Source organism: Plectropomus leopardus, chromosome 15, assembly GCF_008729295.1.
Source record: "Plectropomus leopardus isolate mb chromosome 15, YSFRI_Pleo_2.0, whole genome shotgun sequence".
Lineage (NCBI taxonomy): Eukaryota > Metazoa > Chordata > Actinopteri > Perciformes > Serranidae > Plectropomus > Plectropomus leopardus.
In genome coordinates, this window is record NC_056477.1 from 18,620,230 (window position 1) to 18,645,313 (window position 25,084).

At 40.3% G+C, this 25,084-nt stretch overlaps 1 protein-coding gene across 2 annotated transcripts; it reads right to left on the reverse strand.

Annotated features, from left to right (window-relative positions):
* Positions 1–4,761: 4,761 nt before the first annotated feature.
* Positions 4,762–24,472, reverse strand: thbs2a (thrombospondin 2a). 2 transcript variants are annotated; one of them, XM_042501889.1, is made up of 23 exons: positions 24,273–24,472; positions 23,809–23,880; positions 23,004–23,557; positions 22,441–22,525; positions 18,766–18,965; positions 16,819–16,959; positions 16,640–16,733; positions 16,108–16,272; positions 15,167–15,343; positions 14,634–14,807; positions 13,417–13,544; positions 13,156–13,308; positions 11,717–11,935; positions 11,528–11,635; positions 11,279–11,438; positions 11,065–11,183; positions 10,740–10,974; positions 8,871–9,098; positions 8,469–8,740; positions 8,293–8,390; positions 7,964–8,103; positions 6,791–6,821; positions 4,762–6,428 (listed from the first exon to the last, which is right to left on the reverse strand). In XM_042501889.1, the coding sequence occupies exons 2-23, from the start codon at positions 23,873–23,875 to the stop codon at positions 6,425–6,427; spliced, it is 3,552 nt and encodes a 1,183-aa protein (XP_042357823.1). In that variant the 5' UTR covers positions 23,876–23,880; positions 24,273–24,472; the 3' UTR covers positions 4,762–6,424. The 2 variants fall into 2 exon arrangements, with proteins under 2 accessions (XP_042357823.1, XP_042357825.1); XM_042501891.1 differs by lacking the exon at positions 6,791–6,821.
* Positions 24,473–25,084: the final 612 nt, after the last annotated feature.

Sequence of the window (25,084 nt, forward strand, 5' to 3'; positions counted from 1 at the left end):
ATCCAGATGTTAAATAAATACATCACCCAAATGGACAAACATTACACAGTGCACCTTATCCAAAACAACTTACACCTGCAGTAATAGTCCCATTACAGAGAAGACTAGTACTGAGTCGTGATCCTTTTTTCTCCAGGCCCGGTCATTCCAGTTAATTCAGCGATAGATTATTCTGTTGATTTTTCTTTGTTGGTTTGAAGTTTCAGTCAGCAAACAGGTGCCGCTTTGTGACAACTTAGCAACATGCAGATTTGGCTCGACTGTTATTTCAGGTGCAGGTGTAACGTGATGTCTGAACTGTGTAAAAGTGTTTATGTGTGCCAAAAGCTTTGACACTCCTCCACATGTCCACAGCGCAGCAGCCATCACTGAGCGTGGCAGAGCACATGTCTGGTTTCCAGCTGGAACTTATGAGTCTGTCACAAACTTTTGCGTTTCAGCTCTTATTCAGACGTAGTGTTTAGCTTCAGGAAACAGAGTGATCTTTGCATTTGCAGCGTGTTGGTGATGTCAGATTTGTTTCTCTATTCACAACAGTTCAGTTTGACCTTTATGCGACCCCGAATGTTGTCTGACTCAAGGACATGTCAGACTGACTCACCATTTAGGTTTTCTGGGGTTTTGAGTACATATCTGGTTATTTTTAAAAAGTTAAAATAGTTAGAAGTCATCAGGCCCAAAATGTATTATTTCATACCTGACAAAAAAATAAGTTTGATTTCTTTCAAAAACATGGGGAGAAGGCAATGAGCAACTTCATAACACATGGCCCAAAACTTGGCAAAAAATGTTAAAAAGTTGCAAAAAAATAAATAAATAAATGAAAAAGGTAAAAAAAAAAAAAAAACAAGAAAATGACCAAAGTGCTGAAAATGAAAATCTATATGTTTTTATTTTATTATATGATTTTTCTGTAACATAATGTTAATTATTGTCATTATAAATACAGTTCTTTGGATAATTTTCTAATAATCCTCCCCTCTTTTTTATAACAGTCCTGGTAATATCTTATCACCTCTTACTGATTTCTTGCTATTTCGGGACATTTCTTGCTAAGTTGGTCATTGCCTTTTCCCCCATGTTTCCAAAAGAAATCAAACCAGTTTGCTCAGGCTTCAAAGGGTCAAATAGTTTAATAGTGCACCAAAATGCAGCGAAAGAAAAGAGATGTTGAACCAGGTCTGAAGGGTTAAAGCTTCTTTGGTGACTTTGTCTTGTGTCTTGACTCCAGAATCCTAACACGCAGCCAGCGCAGCTTCCCAAATATTAAATAATATCGTGGACGTTTGCATTCCTGGATAATACCATTGAAAGCAAAGGGCAGGTGATTTATCTCCAACTAAAGGGAAGTAAGGGATATCTTGATTGCTTCTGCTTTCCAAAAGATATGAGAGCTCTATTTGATCCGAGTTTATTTTTGCAAGTCTGATAAATCAGACTTTAGAGAGCCTGCAGCTATCGGCACTGTCTGGATTTGTTTTGTGCAAGGTTACAGGCAGGCCAAGACTTCACAACCTGATTTAATGAGAACCAATGCATCTGTTCCCAGTTTCACACCGGTGCCATCAAGACCTAAGTGAAAACAAGCCTTGCTCTGACACCCTGAACACTTTTGAGGATCATACTTTATACTATCTGTGAAAAATTCAGCTCCATTTGATTTTTCCAAAAGATGAGTGCCTTTCTCAGCCTGGATTTGAGCAAATGTCCAAAACATATAATTACCGCCGCATGGGAAAACTTTCTTTTTTCCCTCTACTTCTTCGCTCTTGACTGTTGTACCACTCTCTGATGTCAGTCATTTAAAGCATCTGAAGTGAAGCATCTCAAACCCATGAGTAATATCAAAGAGCTGCGTTCATGCAGACAGCTTGGAGCCCCTGTGCTGCAGGACTACAGCTTGCAGCCCAACACTTCTGGCACCTTCTGTTTTCTGGGAGCAATGAGTGTGCGCCCCCGAGGTTGGCAGAGAAGAGGGCCGTGGATATTTTTCCAGTGACTAGAGGAACTCATGCCCTGAAATAAATGACTTACTTTATTTCGAATGACAGACCCACTTCTTCCCTTGCACACTTGCCCTTGGCAGCCCCTTAGTCACTTTGTTCAGCAACAACATAGGTTCCCTCATTAAAGGAGCCGGTGGGAACACTGAGCGCTGATTTTACTTGGACTCCAGGAAACAGAAAAAAAGCATGCTTCCTTGAGTCAAAGCTACATCGCTCTTTGATCAAAAATATGTTTCCTTTGATGCAGCGAACTGGGTGGCTGAGATTTTTAGGTTGTGGTTTAAGGTGCTGATTTGAAAGGTTTACTCCACCGATTTCACAGAAAGTATTTTTTAGCATGTGTTAACACATGTAATATGTCCTCTGTGGCTCAAATGGTTCTGCTTCACTTTTAACCTTTATTTCTTTAAAATCTTTATACATATATATATATATATATATATATATATATATATATATATATATATATATATATATATATATATATATATATATATATATATATATATATAATATGTCAAATATATATATTTTTTAAGGAGTAGTTTGACATTCTGGAAAGGGAGCGTAGGCCTATTTGCTTTTCTTATGAAATTTAGATTGATGAAACTTCCATATCTGTGCAATAAATGCGAAGCCAATTTCTTAGAATAATAACATTTTTGGACCAGATGAAAATGAACTTTTTGACTGATATTTTTGGGTTTCTCTCAGCGGTGACTTTTGCCGATGGCGTGTTATATTTTTTTTTATTAATTTGATTCAGGCACATTTCTGTTCAAGTTTCCTAAAATACTCCAGGTTCTGAGTTCCCCTTTCCCCCCTTTTAGGAATCATTTGTTTCGATCCAGCCTCACTAGAATGTTGGGTTTTCACATTAGCAGATCTGAAAATGGGCATAGAGGAAAGTGTGTGGAAGAAATGGAGACTGTAAAGAGCGCAGAAAGTTGAATATTCTCTGTAGTTACTGTAACTCAGCATTGGACAAGCTGGTATTTCACACCACTGTGACTGAAGGGGAACATCTCTTGTATTTGAATAAGAGTCTTCCCTGTCCACCCTCAGCTTTCTGTGTGTCTCTCTGTGCTGTTAAAACTGACAATCTGGTGCCGAGCGCCATATCCGCACCTCCAAGATAAATACAAAATCAACACCAAATGATCTTTAACTTGTTCATTGTGTCTTTCCAAACTTCCCACCTTCTGACACTTTTTTCTCAAAATCACTGGTGAAATGGACTTTTCATGATGCATTTTCAGCTGATTGCAGCCAGTTTGCTTGAGGTTATTCATTCTTTTAAAATGCTTGCTGGTTGCTAAATACTCGCCTCAGCAGAAAACGCTGGTTTACTGTGTCACACATTGACATCCTCTGGCAAAGCTGTACGAACCACCCTGGAACGTGCTCTGGGCTTGAAACCAGCCACCGGTGCCAGACCCATATAGCCAGTCTTTGGTGTGTGCCACGTGGACTATTCCAATAGCCTCAACCCAAATATCTCTGCCACAGAGCTACGAGAGCAAGGTTTTGACTTCCCCATTTTCCCTAATAGCGCATTTTTTTCCTGGCCCCACCATCATTTACTTAACCCTTTCACTCCCTGGTTTCCGCACTGTGAGACAGATGGTCTGGTGCAAAACCACAGACAAATTTATCTCTCTTAACCAGAAGATTCTGCAGGCTCAGTGGTACATTATCACAATGACCTCTGCTGAGGTAATGTAAATTTTCAAATTTTATTTTAATATGAAGGGTATCTGAGGAGCTGGACTTGTGGTAGGAGGCTGACTTTGTTTTGAATTGAAAAAAAGAGAAGCTTTTACAGGAAAGTGACTGGTCATATTATCTATTATTGCTTATTTATTCCATCCCAGGCTGGCATCAGACAGACTAAGTATGCTTGAGAAACCCTTAAAAGGACAAGATGTGGTCAAATTTGACAGGAAAATATGAGTGACATGGATATTTTTGCTTGATATTATGTTTGTTTGGAATCAGCCATAAAAGATAAATCTGATGATATTTCATATTATTCTTTTTGTCAACAACTTCGATGAACTTAAGATGACCTAAGTGGGTTAACAAGTACATCACATGACTAGGACAGGGCAATTGATGTTAACCATGTTATGTAGTTATGAAAACTCAGTGCTGACTTTTGGTCCCACAAGGGTCATGAACAGTGACCTCTGAGGTAAAAGTCCCGTGTTTGTTTGACCCATCCACCAGCCCTCCCTCCTGCCGCCCTATGCAGACTTTCTCACTCTTTATACTACGCTGTTGCAGTGGATGGACTTTTGTTAAAAAGAGATTCTTCTGTTTGAGTTGCAGTTTACCTTGTTTTTCCTCCTGTGTTCCTGTGCTGTCTTTCCCTCATCTACCCAGCACACACACACCTGTCCTGCATCAGCCTCGTGAGTCCTTCTCCGCTCATAAGTTTTTCCCAGCCAATCAGCTCCCTGCCTGTTCCTCTGCCTCTCTGCCCCTTTTCTCCACCTGCACCTCATCCCCTTGTCAGTCTAGTTTGTGTTGAAGTCCTGGTTTTCAGTTCAGTCTTTGTTTGATCTTTCATTTGATCGTGTGACATTCAGTTGCTGTTGCCTTGTACTAGGTGATCTTTTGAGCTCCTGCTGCCTGCCTTCTTCTGCATTTGGGTCCGCATGCTCTGCATCTCACAATGCTGGTTAAATGGCATAATTAAGTATTCATACTATGACAGAAATTGACACCTGTCTATTGCATATAATCAACAAAGTGGTGTACAAGAGATTTATTTATGAAACAGAACAATCTTACACTGATGTTTGTAGAAAATGTATATCTAACAACACAAGTATACAAGAACAAATTTACATTTTGTGCATTGCAAACTCTCAACAAAATGAACAAGATGGAAACCAAACATGGAAGAACATGGATGCTATACAGACTAACGACGACAAGTTTGTTCACTAACACGTTCTCGATCCACAGTCACACAGTCACTCTTTGACCTTCATCTGGATTCAGTTTCAACCAACACTGTAAAAGTCTCACAACATCCATGAGTGATACCTGCAACTAACATGAATGAAAAAGTAAATTGTATAAAATATTTTCACTGTAATTGATCTTTATGACTCAATGATACAACAATGACTGACCTCAGACTTCTAGCTGTAGATGTTAAATGTAACTTGGTGCTTTGTACAAAACATTAGATCCGCTAGGATCTGGCACTTCAACTGCAATTTGGTAATTTCCCTACCTTTAATACTGTTGTTGAAACCTTGATCTACGTTCTTTTTCTTTTTGTAGATACATTAAAGATAATTATTTCAATAAAATGCAAGGAAAAGGTGCTTGCCAGAAGCCCAGTTTGCAGCCAGTTTTGCTGATGGACCATTTATAAGCTCCTTTAGATGTAGACTATGAGCACTGAAAAATGTTCCATGCGTTCCAAAGTGATATATCACTGAAAACAATGAGGCCCTGTCTGGACAGCTAAGAAAATAAACAGTGACATTTTTAAACATACACATACTACCAGAATTAACTCCCTCTGGCAGCTGCTATCACATACAGAAACACATGCTGTGTTTATGTATAAAGCAGCTGATGTTTATCCTCTACGAAGCTTTATGCTACAGTTTATGTAAAAGATTTGAAAAACTAACATGTAAAGGAAATGCATGACAACACTAAAAATCTTGCAGTACTATATAATGTGTTATCTCAACGTTGGTGATATTCAATTATGCGATTTGTCAGTGTAAACAAATAAATAATTATTTACAAACTTTAGCAAAAAAAAATGCAAACAAACAAAACAAGCAGAGCATAAATAATTTACAAAAAGGAATTATAATACAGACTTAGTATAAACATCTTTGGCACTTGCTAAAATGGCTTATTTAAATCATTCTCCATAGAAAAAAAAAAACACATTCAGAATGAAAAAAAATAGGAGAAATAGTAATGAATTTGAGGCAGCTAAATGATAATGCTTTGGTTACAGTTTATGTTTGTCAGACACGGAATTTTTAGCCATGAATGAGCCTCTTAAACCCAAACAGACAGACAAAGAAAGAGAACAACCGAGTCACTTACAAGTTACAAGAAACTGTAGGAAAGCATATACAGCATGTAAGTGGTTGTACACACAATCCTTTAAAATGTAGACATACGTACACTTGTTATAATTAGATAATCTGCTTTTATAAAAACGCTTCCACTCTCATCAGTTTTTCACTCCAAGCTTGGGAAATGTGTGAGTCTACAGGAATACTGAAATTGTCCATGGTTTCCTCTGGATCAAGGCAAAGCATGGAGAAGTACGGAAAGTCTCATTTAGGTTGAATTGGATTTAGCGATGACGTGATGTTTACTTTGAGAGATTCTTGTCTTCTGCTGTTTTTTTTCTATCCGACTTGATTCAGTTATCTGTGGAAAGATTGAAAAAAACAGCTTCCATTACCACCACATTTATAATCAAAACGAGGACACCCGATGAGTTTCACACAGTCAGAAGTACCAGAGTGCAGCAACAACATGTGCGCCGTGTGCGTCAAAAAAAAAAAAAAAAAGCGTTTCTTCAATAACTGTGGCTGTGATTGTGAAAAGGCTGCAGGCTCATTTTCCAGTGTTTAGTACTCAACAGAAGATCTCAAGTCCTTGGACCAACACACAAGGTCTTTCACAATGCATCAGGGGCATTGTACAAAGGCAAGCTGACAAGCAGAAACATAGCGTGACTCTTTGTTTGCTTCAGCCAACACACAACACAAAACCCCTCTCATCATTACCTTGTGAACACTGTTGGCAACTCCGGCTTATCTGAGGTTTGAAAAAGATGTTGAAGGTTTAAAGACTTTACCCACATTATTCAAAGACGGAGGTTTTCTCCCCCATTTTCTGATCTTTGTACTAAATATGTATTTATATATAGAGTATGTGGATTACATGCCCAGATTATATACACACATATACATACACATACATAAGAGTATACACACACATCAATCCCAAAACTAAATCCTTAATCATCTATATACTAGGGTTGCAAATTGTCAGCATTTTAATTTATCAGTTGATCAGTACATTTAACGACAGATTAATCCATTAATCATTATTTGAAAAAAACATAAAAACTATACCCACGGTGGTTTTTCCTCGGTCAAAGCTCACAACAACATATTGCAATTATTTTGACAGCATTTCATAGCCTATCGATTAATCGATTCAATTTCACACAATCAAATATATTCTTAATGACCGATTAATCGATTGTTGATTAATTGTTGTTATCCTTAATACATACCTAAATTACATTCATGTAGGTGAATAATGGCTAAATAGCACTTAAACCACACTGCATTTATTTCATTCAAGCACATGACAGAAAAATATTTATGTAAATATATATATTAGACTTCTAAGTATTTGGTATTTGTGTGTACGCTGGTACATATATGACAAGAATAGGATTTCTATAAAGGAGTTATTAAAAAAAAATTAGGTATTGAGTAAAAGGGAAGGATTGAATAAGTTTAAACTTTTTCTTACTCCTTTCCACACATGTAAATTGAGGCAATTTGTGGATAGAATTTTTTAAAATTTTATTCTACCCTGTCTTTTTCCCCCTTTTTGTTATTCATGTTTTTAACTGCTGTTTTTGTGGTCATGGTCAAAATGGGTTACAGCGTGAATCGTTCAATGCTACCAGTTAACTCCGCTGAGGAGGTTTTTGGTTCAGTTTATTTGTTTGGTGATTTGTCTGTTAGCAAGTTTACGGAAAAACTACTGACCTGATTTTTATTAAAAACTACCACTACTGTTCATGTGCGTTGTGCATCTTGCAACTTGAAATGTAACATCATACATGCACACACATATACTCACACACATTTTTATTTCTGTTAAAAAAAAAGAAACATTTATGGATGAAACTTTGAAGTAATTGATTTGTTTGTACTTACCTCTGCACTCATACTTGAGGTCGGAGAAGAACACCAGCTCTTGCGAGAAGACAAACAAGCCTAACCTTCCTCCAGCAAACGTCTTGTCATAAATTGGTCCTGAGTCGGCCATGATCTGTTTACCTTCATAGACCACAACTCTGCAAAATCCAAGACAGACATGAACTTCGTAACCACAGAAAGTGCAGAAAAACTGCAGTAGGAAGATTAGAGTGATTAAATAAAATGACCAAAACATATACTGTAGCTCTTTGGAGTACTCAAAGATGCAGTATAATTGAGACAGAAAAACAATAGGTGTTTCTGTTCTGGTCAGCTTTGTTTCTCACCTTATAAAACCAGTCTTTGGTCTGTGGATGAGATGCCACCTATAAGCTGTGTAATCTTTCCAACCAATGTTTTTGGGGTCATGCCACAGCGTCCGCACCTATGTGAAAGAGTTAACAACATTTAATACTGCTTCAGTCTTTAAAACTGACCACATAGCAAACAGACTGCCGCCCACCTGTCCAGGAGTGTTGCCTGTGTGCCACAAAGCATTCCTGAGGTTTTCTCCAGTGCCAGTGGTCGAGTTTACGACTTTGAGTGAAACACCAGAGATGCCGAAGGCCTTAGAGGGCTTGTCCTCCCAGTAAGTCTGTGTGATCTGCTTCCACATCACTACATAAAAGCGCCCACTCGACTGGTAACCAAACACAAAGCCGGCATAGTCATCATCTCTGTCTGTATTCACGTACATCGTCCCACTGAAGTCCACAGCATTGAACTCATCATAGCCTGTGATGGCGTGAAAGAAATGTCATGATTAATCTCATGCCATGCAGACAAATAGATTATCAGATCTTTAAAAGAGCTGCAAATAAACATGAACTGGTTGTTGTAGAGTAAACATAGTTGTGCTGCTCACCAACTGCAATGCCTGGGTCGGAGTTGGCAGTCTGAACCAGCTCTTTGCCCTGATGTCTGACCACCCAGTTAGGATCAATCTGAGTGGTTCCCTTAGGATCCAAATGGACCATCTGGAACTTCCTGAAGTCTGTGGCACTGATGGCACTGTTCTCCGGACACACATCAAGAATATCTGGGATACTGTCGTTGTCAAAGTCATCTTTGCACGCATCCCCTCTTCCATCGCCTGTTGAAAACAGACATCAAATAATTACGTATGACCCAATTTAAATTAGACATGCATGATTTAAACTAAATTTTCCAAATTTTCCATTGATTGGAAAAATCTTTATGGCAGCTAATGTGAGTAGTATCATAATAAAAATCCTTCTGCAGTGAGCGCTCAGGAGCTCCTCCAAGTTAATATTAAAAATGAATGGGGAAAAAAGCAATTCCTCCCAGGAAACTGGCTTTAATACCTCTGCCAAGTCTACTGAGGCAAATGAGCCATCTTTTCATGCTGTGACAACTTCCACTGATACTTGTAACCATCCGAAGCCTGAAGTCTATTAAAGCCAGACTGCAGGCCAGAAGCTCTCCACGGAAAAGACGCCAGTATCTAATGAAGGCCACTGAGTGGAAGTAGCTAGCTGCTTTCTGTCATCATCTTTGTTATTTCACAAGGGACTAAAACGATCCTATCACATAAACACTATCTGACGAGCTGTGAAGAGTGTGAAAACGTCAGTGTCCTTCTTCCTTCACGGTCTGTTTCCAGTTACAGACAGCTGTTCAAACTCCAGGTAACCCTGCTGCAATTGGGCACTGTGGATTAATCATGAGCAAGGGTGAAAGGAAATAAAAACTTCACAGCCTATGTGTGTGCCCTCCTGGGCAGCTCACTGAAGTCATGCAAAATGACATCACCCATGCCAACTGGGTCGTCGACTCTTTCCACAGCCACCATATTTCACACCTGCTGCAGTGGAGCTAATTGCTAACTATGGAAACATCTGGGAGAAGGCACACTGAAGCTGAATGTGAACATCACTGAGTAATGAGTACAAATTCTGAGTGTGTGGAGTCAATGGGAGAGAAACTTTTTAAACAAACAGACAGAAAATACCGAGCTATTATGCAAGCTATAAATCTTAGCACAGACCCCAAGTTCCCAGACTGACAGGTACAGCGACAGTCTCAATAAGTCACATCAGGCCAAATTCTATTTAACTATGTGTGCTGATGTCATAAACTCGTCATGTGAGATTAATGGTGGTTATTAACTAATGGTAATTCATTTATTAATGTTGAGATTATTTTGAACTATTCTTTTAAATAACCTCACTCTCAAATTTTAAAGAAACAAACTGAGCATATGCTTGGGCTGTACCTTTTTCATACCCTCATACCTTCCTGACATTTTACAGAGGAATGCGCTATGTGATGGAATTTGTATTTACGGTATTTTAACATGAACAACAAGAAGTCAAGCCTGTGTTAAGCGAGTTAGGCGTCAAAATATTCTGGCTTCATGCGCTGCTTTTCCCTGTGGTCCCCACGTTTTGTGGCTGGTTGACTTTTTACTGGTCCTGTAAAGTTATCCCCAACACTCGCAGCTGCCACCTTTCTCAGCTCAGCTGCCTGTTCTGACAAAAGAGACTGACATCTAGTGGTGGGTGCTGTGCACTGCAATACACGCCTAATTTCAACATCTCTGTATTAGTTTAATAGAAAGACCAGGAAGTCTAACTGAGCATTTATATATATAGTTCTGGTTGTTCTAAATGACTCTAGGTACTTACATAAGAATTTTATCTGTAACTAGTGCTATTCACATAATTTTCACAGATACTTCAACCTTTAAACTATTTATAAGTGACATCCTCACCATCAGCGTCAAGCTGGTCCGCGTTGGGTGTCAGTCTGCAGTTATCCTTGTCATCAGGTATACCATCATCATCGTCATCATAGTCGCATGCGTCTCCTTTGCCATCCTTGTCATGGTCGGCCTGGTTGGCATTGGCCACATAGGGACAGTTGTCCAGGTTGTTCTGATGGCCGTCCTCATCGATGTCCTGGTTGTTGTCACACTGATCTCCGACTAGGTCATTGTCTACGTCAGTCTGTTGGGTAAATACAGACAGAGGTTCACAGAATTAAGACTTCCTGTACCCTACTGTTGTACTGGAATTTGTCAATATATGATATGGTACCTGGTCAGGATTGTGCAACAATGGACAGTTGTCACACTGATCACCAACTCCGTCCATGTCAGTGTCCTTCTGGTCAGTGTTGTACACCATGGGACAGTTGTCATTCTCATTCAGGATTTCTGAGTTAAAAGGGCAGTTGATGACATTTTTTTGAGAATTGAATGTATAAATATAGCAATTGAATTTTTAATGTGTTTAGGCTTGGCTATTTTACCATCTCCATCAATGTCCACTGCGCAGGCGTCTCCTTCTCCATTGTGGTCCGTGTCTATTTGAGCAGGGTTGTGTTCATAGGGACAGTTGTCGCAGCGGTCGCCAACGTCATCCTTGTCAAAGTCAAACTGACGAGGATTGTAAAGGAGGGGGCAGTTGTCCTGTGGCAGAAAGAACATTGTTGTTGGGGAATTTTTCGAGTATTATTATCACAGCATAAAATGTTGTCCTGTGTTGAAGACTCTCCTACCCTCTCATCTAGGATTCCATCGTTGTCGTCGTCCTTGTCACAAGCATCTCCTTGACCGTCTTTGTCAAAGTCTTCTTGTCCAGAGTTGGGAAGGCTAGGACAGTTATCCTGAAATAGTTAAGAGATAGTTTATAATCGCTGCAGGAAAGGATGCACCAAAAAATTAGGTGATGGAAGTTAATGAAATACCTTCTTGCAGTGATATGTGGCGTTGGCACCGCACACAAGGTTCTGGTTGGGCCAGCCATCCAAGTCCGAGTCTTCTCCACAAATGAAGCCATCTCCTGCGTAACCGGTCCTGCACTCACACTTGTACATGGGGTCGCTAAAGTGGCTGAGGTAGATGCATTCTGCAAATTTGTGACAGTTGTGGGTCTTATCCTTGCATGGGTTCTCTGGCTCACACACCTAAAGAAAAAACAGGTGGAACTGTAATTTGAGATTTACCAACTACAACATCCAACGTCAAAGGGCACTGGATGTGATATGCTAGAAAATGAGAAAAAGATGGACCTCCATGCACTTGTAATCAGTGTTTACACATGTTTGTTATGTTAGTTTCTCATGACACGTCCATTTCAAGAGTTCTTATCTTACCACTGTTCCTTGTAGCTTTCTTTTTTGGAAAGCCACTCCAAAATGAGAGCTGTTCCAAATCAAAGTGTGGAGTTAAGAGAGAGATTTTGTACAAATCTATAGTGTGGGGCACTTCTGGGCCCAGTTGATTTTATGAAATCCCACTTAATGCATCATACATCCCAGTACGACCCACTGTTGCCACTTTATTGCAGCGCAAGGTATTCACAGCTGCCACTCATTACCAGAGGATGAACATAACTGCAGTTTGGATGCCACTCCATGAGCTCATAGAGCACAGAGTGACAGCACAAACAGGCCTTTGATCAAAACTGTGAAATGGAGCCCCCTTAATGCCAGCGATGAGACTATTCCCCTTTTCCCAAATCAATTAGTGAAAATTGGGGCGTCATATCAAAGACAAGCAGCTGCAGAGACCAAAGAGTGACAAAATGGTCCACAAGGACTGTTATGCAAGGGCCGGTCAGAGTGGCATGGCAGGCTTTTTTAAGGTTTTTCCAGGTACTCTGTGAATTCAGTGATCACAAGGGAGCTGAGAAGTGTGTTCCAATCAAGCAATTAATGTGACATATATGGCTTGCACATTGCCTGTAATACAGCTACAATTTAGCAGTTATGGCAGGAGTGGAAAGACTGTTTTCATATCATTTTTCTTGAATAAAAGCACTGATCCGTTCAACATTTACAGTAAAAATACAGTTTCAATCTGCCTCACATTTTACAGTGGAAGTGTGTAACATATGTTTGTTGTTAAAAGTTGCTCAACTCTCCTCCATCTCCTTCTTCTTGCTGATACTGGGTCAAGGTAAGACACATTCAGATATGGTTGCTCCCCTCCAACACTGTGGAAAACTCTTATTGCAAGAATATGGCTCATATATCACCAGAACTTCTGCTTCCATCATTAATAAATTTGGATCCGACATAGAACAATCCAACTGCTTTCGTATTATTTCCTTTACTGCATTTTTTTTCTCACTTCTCCAAAAGCTCGCCCTGTTTGAATGGCATCCAGTCAACTTCCAACTCACCTGTTTGTTCTTCTTGGCAGCATCGACACCCATACCGTAAGGCTGCGTGCCCTTGTAGCGTTTCGGACAGGGCAGGCAGTGGAAACCTGGATCTGTGTTGACGCAACGCTGCGTTCCACTCACTTTGTAGCAAACATCAGATACCATGTCACACTGGAAGAGGAAATTAAAAGCATCAGTAAAATGCAGACAAATAATTACATGAATGAAGTCTTAAACATATGTATGGTTCACGCACGTAAGAAAAACAGGAACTTTTACCTCATTGATGTCTTCACAGTGAGTACCATTTCCACGGTAACCAGCAGGGCATGGGCCGCACTCCCAGGATCCATCTGGAGAGCTGTTGCAATCCACTCCAGCAAAGCATGGATTAGACAGACAGCCATCTGTGAAGGATTTATATGACAAGAATGGTTACAAACAAGGGAAACTGATTTAAACATTGCTGGACATAAGTGTATGGTGTGTCTCCATTTAATCCAATACTTCGTGCTTTTAAGCTAAAAAAATTAACATCTTCTTTCCAGAAACAGAGTGTATGTTACTTACTCTGTGATGAACAAGTAATAAAAGCTGTTTTTTAAGCCTGCACTCTGACAAAAATATGTAATACACTTAAAATAATCTTAACGGGAAAGGGCAACTAAATTAAGAATCCCAATATGTTATTTACATGCCCTAGAAAAATAGGACCTGTGCATGTTTATTGATATGTTTGAACTGTCTTAGGCATTATTAGGAATAACTAATATGAATTTTGAAAATGTCCGTAGCTCCCCTTTAAAGGTATACGATGCAGGAATTGATGATAACTGTTAATAAATAGTATCACCAGTGAAATGAAAGCCAACCCTAGCTCAACCCAAGTCTCGACCTTACTTGCATGCTGGGTACAGTAACGTTCAGACCACAACAAGATAAGAAGAAAATAAGAAAATACAGGCAGAGGGTGGAGTCTCCCTGCAGATAAATATACTACCACACACCTCTGGTGGGTCACAAGTGATTACTGACAAGATTTACTTTTGTTTGAATCTATGCATTGTTTTTCAGGGAAATCCTGTATAGTACACCTTTGAAATAACAAGACCAAGAGTCTACAGACACGCTAGCTATGCTACTTATATGCTTACACTTAGCTGACATAGTGATGCTTAGCCAGTAAAATGATAACTATGTTCAGCATATTAATTTACTATGTTAGCATGCTAACATTTGCAAGCTGGTGGGGAAAGTCATTAGTTTTGTAATTATTTGATCCACTAAAAACTACAAATGTCAAATTAGCAAAAGTCATGTGATCACCAAAGTCAGTAGGATACACTCTCTGGGGTGCACTAATGTCAGTACCAGTAGTTCTTGAGATATTTCAGTCTAGACTGACGTTTTTGACTGACTGACTGACCAACTAATACTGATATTGCCATTCCCAGAGTTGTCCCTTGAATGTCTAATGTAGTGTGACTGGTGCTCACCTATAGGACAGTCTTTTTTGTTACAGCTGTCACTGTCGTTAGCCTCCCCGATACAATTATTGCCACCATACTGAGGTCGAGGGCTGTTGCACACACGTGTCCGACTTTTGATTCCCCCTCCGCATGTTGCTGAACAGGTTGCCCATGGAGACCAAGGACCCCAACCGCCATCAACTGAAAAGACGCAAAGATAGATGTTTAGTGGTTAATTTTACAGCAATTTACAGCATTTCGCCTCACAAAAATTGTGCCTTACTTTGTTTCTAAATAAAACAAGGCTACATTCAGAGTCTGAAATCTGAAAAAGCAGCCAGAGAGTCAGAAGCCTGGAACTTAATACTACAAGAGAAAACATATTGAGCTGATTTGAGTCAACATTTCCTGAAAGACAGACAGGACGCCAGTCCAAAACACATGGGGAATGCTGCCTCGGGGGAGCTGTGAGGCACAAGAAAGTCTGGTGGTTCCACATGGATGCTGCTGTAATGGAGATGCAGCTTTTCAGTGTTCCCCTAACAAGCTGAAATACTCACTGGGACAGGGCTTGGCAGTGCACCGCTGGGTCTCTCTCCCACTTCCCTCACAGTCTTTACCCCCTAGTTGTGGCACAGGGGCGTTGCAGTGTCGTATCCTGGTGATCTGTCCTTCGCCACAGGTCACTGAGCAGGATGACCACGGCGACCACAAACTCCATCCTCCGTCCTGGCGAACTGGGTACCAAACATTAAACATATCAGGCTGAGAAACACATGTCATGTATTATCGTCTAGATTTCCACTCAGTCAAACAGTTACAGACATGTCCAATTTGCAAAAGCACAAGAAAAGGCCACAAATAAACATAATGTGACACTGGCGACGGTGGCTCACTTTCAAAGATGTTCTAAGATGCTTGCGCCAATATTTATGTCATTGTGGGTAGACTATCCTCCAGTGGTTAGACTGATTCAGTCACTCACACAAATGCAGTGCAATGTTAGCTGCAAGTAATAACACATGCTAATACCACAATTTATCAAACACACAATTCATCAGTTTCGGCACCCACCTCATAAGTAGTTCATCTAATGAAGAAATTTATTAATATTTGATATTTTTTGCATGGCAGGCCATGGTGAGTCATTGCACTGTGGAACACCCTCTCAGCCAGGGATTAACTTTGGCTGGGCACACCCTGCAACCCGACCATGCGATCCACCTCTTCACTGGGATTCAGCTTCACTCAGATGGATCCATTTTCAACAGATTTATAGAGGCATGAACTAACTTTTTTGCACTCTGGGGGTAACTCACTACCTCTCAGTTCCATCATGTTGCTCTGTTCAACATGTCACACTAGTATTTGTTTTAGATTATTGTGTGGTTGTGGCAATGGCAGATGCATATTTTGATTAAGATAATATACAGGGTTACTACTGGATGCCATTTATTTTAATTAAAACTAAGATACAGAAGAGTTTAAAAAGTATCCTCACTGCGGCTGTCGCATTTTCCCAGGCTGCACTTGCGGGTCTGGATAGAAGGTCCGGTGCAGGGGTTGCTGGTTGCGTCACATGACCGACCCCTCTGTTGAGTTCCTGTCCCACAGGTGACTGTGCACTCTGTCCACTCTGACCAGGGGGACCAGCCATCCTCTCGGTCTTGAGTTGGAAAAAGTAAAAGTACATTTTATTCATTTTTCCTCAGTGTTACAACAGAATAATAAAAGTACTAGCAAAGGATCATGACTGCACTATTCTTTACATCAGCCTGTTTACCACATGACCTCATCTGAAAACCCACAGTAGCCAGTCTGAGTGTCTTATATTCTGGCCAATAAATATGCGGTCCGCTCACAAAGACAAGCTGGCTGCAACAATCCTGTGGTATTAAAATTTAATATGCATGGAATACTGTTTTCATGGCATACTGAACCATTCATTTTAAAAAGCATGCATGCATAAAAACTGCATGTGTTTATAATTGTGTTTATATGCCGGGCGCATTGGCTATTAAGATGTAACTTACGCATACACACGGGGCAGCATTCGCCATCGATAAATGACGGGCTGGCACAGGCGACTGGAGGGCATGTAATCTGGTGACACGCGATCTTGGACTCCTGCCAGCAATGAATATTAGAGATATATCAGGGTCATTGATATACACAGCTAATCTGTACATATGTCCATATGACTCGGCACTACCTGGCAGGTACATTTGGTGCAGCTGTCTACAACCCAGTCTTCCTTATCATCGAACAGGCGGCCATCCTGCCAGCACATGTTTTTCTCTTTAGTGTTCTTCATCCTCCCAAGGGCCTCCTTCATGACTGTGTTCTCCTCTGTCTTAATATACAACAACAGACAGATTTGCAGTAAGAAAAGAGATCAGTCAGAAACGATTAGGGCATACTCATGATAAAGGTGCATTCCATGAAGCATATGAAGGTGTGAACCTGCTGACAAGCTGATTCTGTTAAGAGAGCACTTTTAAAAAACTTTTAAAAAGGTGAAAAGATGAACGGAACATCTTTTTTCTCGCTTAAATTAAAGTCATTGTTTTTAAAGTTACAAGTCAAGACTGACAAGTCCTAAGTCAAGTTCCAAGTCCTAAACTCTGAGTTTAGAGTCCTAAAGAAGTTATAATTTGCTCTTCACTAATTGCAATGATGTTTTAACAAGAGAATAATTCTACATTAAATTTACAAAAATCATGAATGCTTTTTAATTTTTTTAAAATGAGATTTACTGGTTAAAACATGTTTTTGAATGTTTTTTTGTCCCCGTTTGTAATTTACTGCAATTCATTTTTTGTGTTTTTTTTTAACAGATTGTTAGTTCTTCATGGTTCCCTCCTGCAACATGATTGGGTGCTTTATTGGTTCAAACAAAGTGGATCTGGGAATTAAGTATCAACCTGCTCAGAACAAATAGCGTTAATGTTAGTTGATTCAGGAAATGAAAGGAAATGAAATGATTTGTGGAACACAAATTCGTTTTAATCTTTGGGTTTGGGAAAGTATCAAGTCTTTTTAAGTCAAAAGGCTTAAGTCCAAGTGAAACATCACTCTACCACTATACATATAAAAAATAACAATTTGGCATCCTGTCATCTTTCAATAAACCTATCTGTCCCTCTCCAGTTCAGTGAAGCTTTGGGTTGCACACCATCATTATGAGATATCTTTCTCTTAGATTGCCTCATGAGAGAAAAGAGGCTCGGAGAAAAATTAAAAGGACCAAAAAGAAGGATGCTCGATTTTTAAATGATCGTTCAAAAAGTGCATCTACAAAAAAAAGGCAACTCCATTGTATTAAAGAGAAAATGTTAATTTCAAAATATGCTTCTCATTACTGCAAACTGCAAACACTGCAGTTCTTTATATGTCTTATGTTTCTAGGAAAACAGCCCATTGAAAATTGCTGCTTAGTTATGCACATTGTAACCTCCAACCCAATTGGAGACCAAGGGATTTCTGGCTGGACTCCTGAACACTTGGGAGCTGTCAGTCGATAAACCTCTGCCAAACTTTGTATGTGTGTGTGCATCCTCTTGTTGGACAAGGGAGGCAGCAGTGTGCAGTACTAGAATCTAAGACACCACTCGGTCTGGAAGAGCCTCAGGGACCCTTCTCATCTCAGCCGTTGTTTTTTTTTTTCCCAAGGTTCATGCCCAGACTCTCTTATTGCTGGGAGGCTCCCAGAGGAAACACATGGGCTGTTTAAACACAGCCAGACATTAGACTGGACCCCTTCGCTGCCAGGGGAACACTTCCTATATCCACATGTAACATGTCATAAAATCTGTCTGACTCACGCTGCCACAGATAGCAGGAGTCAAGCGGGTTCAGCCGTCACAGGCGACTCTATAAACAGTCCTGCGGCTACATACTGTTTGCTTTTAAACCAATGTAGGTTACCTAGTAACCCAATTCGGACCTCTTACCCATGGGCTGCCACACAAGGGATTGTTGATTTATTTTCCTAAAATGTCAGTTTTCTCTGAAATGCTCATTTTCTTTCCTCGAACGAAAACAGATTTTACAGATTTTACATTCATCACCGAAATTGGCCAGCAAAGCACAGCGAAACAGGCAGCAGCTCATCTAAAACAAACACGATAATTCACACTGTGTCATTTCTACGACTTACCACTTTTTGCAAGCCATCAATAAGGTTGCTGACGACATGACGGAGGCCTTTGAGCTCCTGGAACATGGTGCTGAGTTCCTCGCAGGAGCGCTCGCACATATCTGCACCCGGATCATCGGTCTTCTGACCTATGATGTTTGTAGTGATGGAGGGACTCACATCCACAATTTCTGCACTCTCGCTCACAATATTAGCTTCATCTGGAGGGGCAAAACAAACGAAAGAGATGTCAAGGTGAATGTACAAGAGAGGAAATGAAACAGCAACAGTAATGATGAAAAACACATTCGAGAGATATGATGACTGAAACACAAAGATTCTGATCATGCAACAGAGTGATTTCCTGTTTTCCCCTGGACGGCAAAAAGATTACAACAATGCGGTGATTACAATGTTTATTGTGTTCCCAAAAACAGATGTTCAGTCAGCGGGTGTTTGATCTGAAATATGTCTCTGTTTGAAATGGTGAAGGTAAATCTTTCCACCATGACAGCAGGGTTGGCTGTGGGAGAACGGGACAGGAAGGGATGGCAGAAATCCGGGTGTTCCACCAGTGAGGAGGAACCACACTGCTGTCATAAATCTCTGCGACCTTTTTGAGAAGTGGACGCTTCCAATATGAATTTAACAGACTGGAGTGACCACACAGATGGATTTACAAGGAGCCTGTGATGCTCATGGTCTAGATGTGAGCTTAATAGAGACCAAAGTGTGTGAGAATCCCTTGAGGTGCGGCATTTATCATTCATTACTACAAAACTCTTCTCCTTTAGCGCATAATGTCAAAAGGAATGCAATGTTAAACCACAGGGTTGTTTGAAGAGCTAAATGTTGAGTCTTTTTTTGCACAATCTGCAAATCTGAAGCAGAAGGTCCAGCCCAGAGTAACGTGCCTGCCAGCTGTGATCTCTGCACTATATAGACAGGTAAAAAAATATAAATCACAGAGCAGGACAGGGCGTCTTTTAAGGGTTTGCATTAAATCATGTGAAACTAGGGAACTCTGAGAATGCAGACCTCTGCCGAGGCTAGTAGTCCAGTCCTCCATGACATGCAAGCACAACCACTATCTATGTCTGGATCTACTTCCTTAATATTTCTGATGGAGCTTATGGGAGAGGTTTCCACAGCCACACCTTAGTTTAAAAAAAATGTATAGACAGTTATTTGTACTCACACAGGTGAAGAACTTACTTGTTGGCCAACAGCTGTAGTCTTTGCACTGTGGTCATGTGCAACTTTTTGGCTGAAATGCAGGCGACATGACGCGATGCATTAGTCAGCTTCATCGTCGCTAGTTTTTGGTGTGTCTGGGCCTTTACAATTGCATGAAACTACTGTCCACAAGTGCTCCTTATAACTCTGAGCACGTACATGTGGAGGCTACCCCAGATGAAGTCTGTGTGTGGATATGGAGTCAATGTTTCATTATAAATGTCTATGATTTGTCACTATAAAATTTTACAACAATCTACTGGATTTTAAGATTTATGGAATTTACTCTGCTAAGGCCAAGTTCCCTATGTCACATTGTTAACAAAAGTGAAAAATAATTTGTATCCACTTAGTGATTTGGATCTGCTCCAAAATTTAAGGGGTTATCCCTCTGGCCACCAGTGTTACATGCTGATTTGGTTGAATTTAGGCAGTGACGGCAGGTAACCATAATTTAATTTCAGGACAACATCTAATGCCAACATCAATTTGACACAGGATACTGATATCAGACGACGATGATATTTTGTCGGTTTTAAGTTGTGTTGTTCAGTAACCAAAATCCCATTTCTTCAAAGCATTTCATGCCAATTTCATCTTGACGCAGAATTCCGACATTTAGTTGTAAGGTAAGGAGAACAAAGCCAACGTCTACAAAACAACACCATGTAACCGTTCACACATCAGGAAATTCATCATTAGACATTTAAAATATAATCAACCCAATTTTCATTTAAACCAAATTTAATGTCTGTATGACGAAAGAGTCCAACTTCTTTCTGATTTCATATTGAAATACCAGTTGGGGAGTTTCATGAAAATTGGGGCAGTTGTTTTTCTGTAATACTGCTGACAAACAGATAAGCAAACCACATCAAAAACAATACCTCCTTGGCTGAGGTAATTATGACTAACTATACTTTACACTTCCTTAATTTATTGTCCCAATTTATATCTCAAACCAGTGAACTTTAGTCATATCATAATAAGCTTTATGAATGTGTGACGCTGCAAAAAAACACATATCAAAGCTCCACGGAACGACTGTCACTCAGCCAAAGCACAGCACATATCGGCAACTGCTTTGGCTCTCGCTATGTAAATTGGTGAAGATTAATAGCCGACCCGGGGACACTAAATCAAGTAGTCGTCCAGATTGCCCAATGATGTCCCAGTGTAGCCAGTGCTGTGTTTTCTTTCCCTTTCTGTCTGCTGGATTCATTCAAATCTCAGGAGGGCTTCACGCCGTGTGTGCGTGTGAACGCGTGCAAGCTCGTCTGTGAAAGCATTTAGACATTCTTTTTCTCTCCCAGATAGACATCCTCTTATTTTTAGTCAAAGTAGATAGAGGACAGAATTAAAAAAGAGCTAAAAGCATGGGTAGTTTTAACACTGCTCATTAATGTCCAACATGACAGTTTTTATGAGAGTGGGTTGTGTGGGTTTATGAGTGACTTTTGGCATTAGAGTTGCTACCAGGACAGAACCTTGACTGGTACCAGGCAGCATGCAGAAAACTTCCAGGCCTTGGTGACATTTGTTAAACAAATAAACTCATTCAGCTGGAATTCAACACTGCTTGTGGCAACAGAAATTCAACAACTGCTCTGTCATGCACAAACACGCACACCGCATATGGATTTGCTTTGTCACAGCGAACCAAAGACACTGTTTCCAGATCTGATGACTCTTTAGCTTTGTTGTAAAGGATGATTATGGACATATTTACTCAGATATCTGTGTCTTTTTAGTCGCAGCCGCTCTTCGTGTGATCCCCGCTGAGGATCATGAGGCATTATTCCTCATGCGAGCAAAGCTTCAGCTGAGAAAAGCAACCCAATCAGCCAATTCGTGACTTCATTGTGTGTGTGTTTGTGTGTGTGTGTGCAGCTGGAAGTGGAAGCTCCCTGCTCTGCAGTTCAGCATTCACTTTTTCTTTTCTATTTTCTTTCCCAGGGCATTATCCAGAGTCCACTGCCAATGGAAATAAATGTAAGCATCTGTGTCTCCTTTTGTTCACCACGCACACTGCTCGACCTCAAGCCACTGCATCGACACCGCTGTTTCCGTAAACATGAAGTAATGTTGGGAGTTCCTGCCACATATCACATATCTGCAAGTAACTTGACCCACTTTAATAAAAAGCCAAAAAAAGCTATATTCATGCAAAGGGAGTCGACTGACTATGCTAAACTGTTTGGTCTGGAAAGTTGCTGTGGTTGATACTTAACAAAACACAGATACCATGCTTTGGAGGATTGCATGTGAAAGAGTTTCCCAATCACATCTGCAAGGTATTGGACTTGAAACACAACAAATATAATTATTTTTGACTCATCATTTGGCTAGTGAAAATCACACAAATAGAGATGGTTCCAATCGCTCAAGTGTGCAGCAACCTTTGAGCATTAGTGGTTTAAACACACATTAAAGATAACCAAAAAATAACTGCACTCTTACCTTGTTTTGGGACCTCGCAGTCTCTGCTCTGCAGGACGTCTTCCACGGTGGTGTCGAAGATGAAGCGCACATTCTGCAGAAGGCCCTGTTTGGTAAGAAAATATGTCTCTCTGGTAAATATTTGATCTACTTTAGCACATTTCAGAAATTACATATGTCCATTTTCTATTCTTCATATTCAGGCAGGCATTGTGAAACAGTCTAACAGACAAACACTTTCACTCTCAGCATTCTTATTCTTACACACAACAGGCAATTTAGAGTCTAAATTTGGAGCCCTTTCCACTCAGGAAGACCAGGGCAACACTGAGCCAGCCTGCTACACTTTGAAGAGGGAGTATGTGAGTCTCTAATTCTGGAAACTGCTGATTAAAACAAGCTTTTATTATGAGCTCAGTTAAAACCACAGTTTCTTGTAACTTAAGTGAGGTGACAAAACATTGTGAGACCATTAAACTCGCCCTGCACAGCTAGAAAAGTCACAAAAGGGACTGAAGAAGAAAGACTTAAGTTTCCAGATCTTGGGAAATCCTTGTCTAACTACCCATAAGTCTCTGTCTTACCCTGAAGTGGTTCTCCCGGATGGATCCCTTCGCCACATACATGCGGCTTCCCTCAGCCTGCAGGTGCTCGTAGAAAGGCTCGTCCAGGATGAAGCTGTCGATCAGGCTGCAGCCCACATACAGGTTTGCATTTTCCCCAGAAACCTGAAGTGTGATATTCTTCCACTGTGAGTCAGACAGGTCCACATCCTCAAATGAAACCACGTTCTGGGAGCCGTCCACCCAGTATATCAGGTCCAGAGTGTTGGCACGACCGTTGGACACGATCTCAAACTGCCGCTGGCCATCGGGGCCCTCCAAACCAATCAGGGTCCCCCGGGAGGCGCGGTCCTGGCGTATGCTGGCCACAAACACAAAGCCCTCATTGTTTTGGATCTGACGGAGTATTTGTTTTAGTATAGGGGGGCTGACTGGGGGCAGGTGGTCGAAGCGGATGAAGCGGTAAGCGGGGGCATCTGAGTTTTGGCCCCGGAACTGCTTGGCCCCCAGAGTCTTGCGAGTAATGTGGCTGATTTCAAACAAGTCGAATGATGTCTCGTCCTCCTGCTCACCATCTATATATTTTAGACAAGCAGATATGCAAATGGACAGTTACTTTAGGGAAAATAATAAGAGTACTAAGTACAAAAAAACATAACAGTTATTTTTAAGACAAAGTGCAAATGACAAAATGTTTAGAGGATTGCACCTGAAGTTGGAGGTTCTTCAGACATTGAGTTAGTTTAAGTAACAATAACAATCATATTAATAACTTATTGAATTGTTATTAGTCAGCATTACAGTCATTTTTAAGTTTTCCACTTACCTTGAGGTAATGCATGGAGGAAATTAAATGATAAGAGCAGCAGGAAGAGACTTCTCCTGAGTATCATATCTCCTTCAAAAACAACAGAAATAGTTTCTCTTATTAGTTTTTATGTCCCTCTTATATGTTTTTGACACCATTGGTCCATCTCAAATGTGAGACTTCACTTAAGCCTCTCAGTGAAAAGTTCGAAAAAAATGAGTGAAAAATAAGGCTTTAACAATGCCACAAAAGGACATAAAATAATTCCACTTCATCAGCTACAATAAACTGTTGCAGAATCACATGCAGACTCCGTTTTGCACCCTGCTGACTTTTGAAGAATGAAATCGCTTCATTCTCTTTAAGTCAGTCAAAGTCACTCTAGATTGCTTTCTTAATTAATTTCTCCGTACCTTATACTTTCTCTCTAAACAAAAAAAGTTCTACGACAAAAAGGCTATAGTGAAGTCCATGTAACTTACCTGAAGAATGCAGTCTTTTTTGTGGTCAAATATCCGACAAGAAAATAAAAAATGATGAAATCGGGGAAAAGAAAACCGCTAATTAAATGAATGAGAAGTGATGTCTCCTGTGCGTAAAAAGCGTAAAGTCCACTCTGGTTCGCTACATCCACAGTCTGCAGGACTTCAGGCACAACAGTGACTGAGGCTTCCACCTCCCTCCTCTTATATAGAGGCTCGCAGAGAGCCTGTCAATCAAACTCCTCTGGGTATGAACCGTTTGCGACCAGTTGTTAAGAGACGAAGTTACATAATTATCTTCCGATGGCGTAATTTTCTTATCCACGCTCGTACACAGAGGCTGGTATGAGGGGGGGGCATCATCCCCTCCCTATCAAACCCACCTTCCCACTGTGTCTGGAGCTGATTCACTTTCACTGCTGGAGGAGTTATGATGAAAACTAAACTATTTGGTTGGTTCGTTTTGGTTAAAAAAAATACCCAAATAACAGCAAAATTGCAATACATTCAGAGATTTGAGGAAATTAAAACAGAGTTTTTTACCCACAATTTCCTGAATTTTATAGGTTTCTAAAGACATGACAAGTAAAGATTTTGAATCTGTGCCACATGTTGACTAAAACCATGTTATAATTCAAATCTTGCAAACATAAATAACTCAAAGTTAGAATCCCAGCTATGTCTGCAATGTGAGACAAAAAAAGAACATGAAATGACCTCTAATACAATAGATAGTTTGGATGCTTCAACTTTACTGGCAAGCAGTGTCTTGCGCCTGGAGATCATCAGGTTTTTGCCAAGGCTTCCCTCTA

Coding starts and splice junctions, on each gene's coding strand:
- thbs2a (XM_042501889.1), bottom strand. CDS start 23,875: ATGATACTCAGGAGAAGTCTCTTCCTGCTGCTCTTATCATTTAATTTC. Junction 11,636..11,716: donor CCACATATCACTGCAAGAAG/GTATTTCATTAA, acceptor TAACTATTTCAG/GATAACTGTCCTAGCCTTCC. Junction 9,099..10,739: donor GGACCAGCTTGACGCTGATG/GTGAGGATGTCA, acceptor TGTTTTCAACAG/GCGATGGAAGAGGGGATGCG.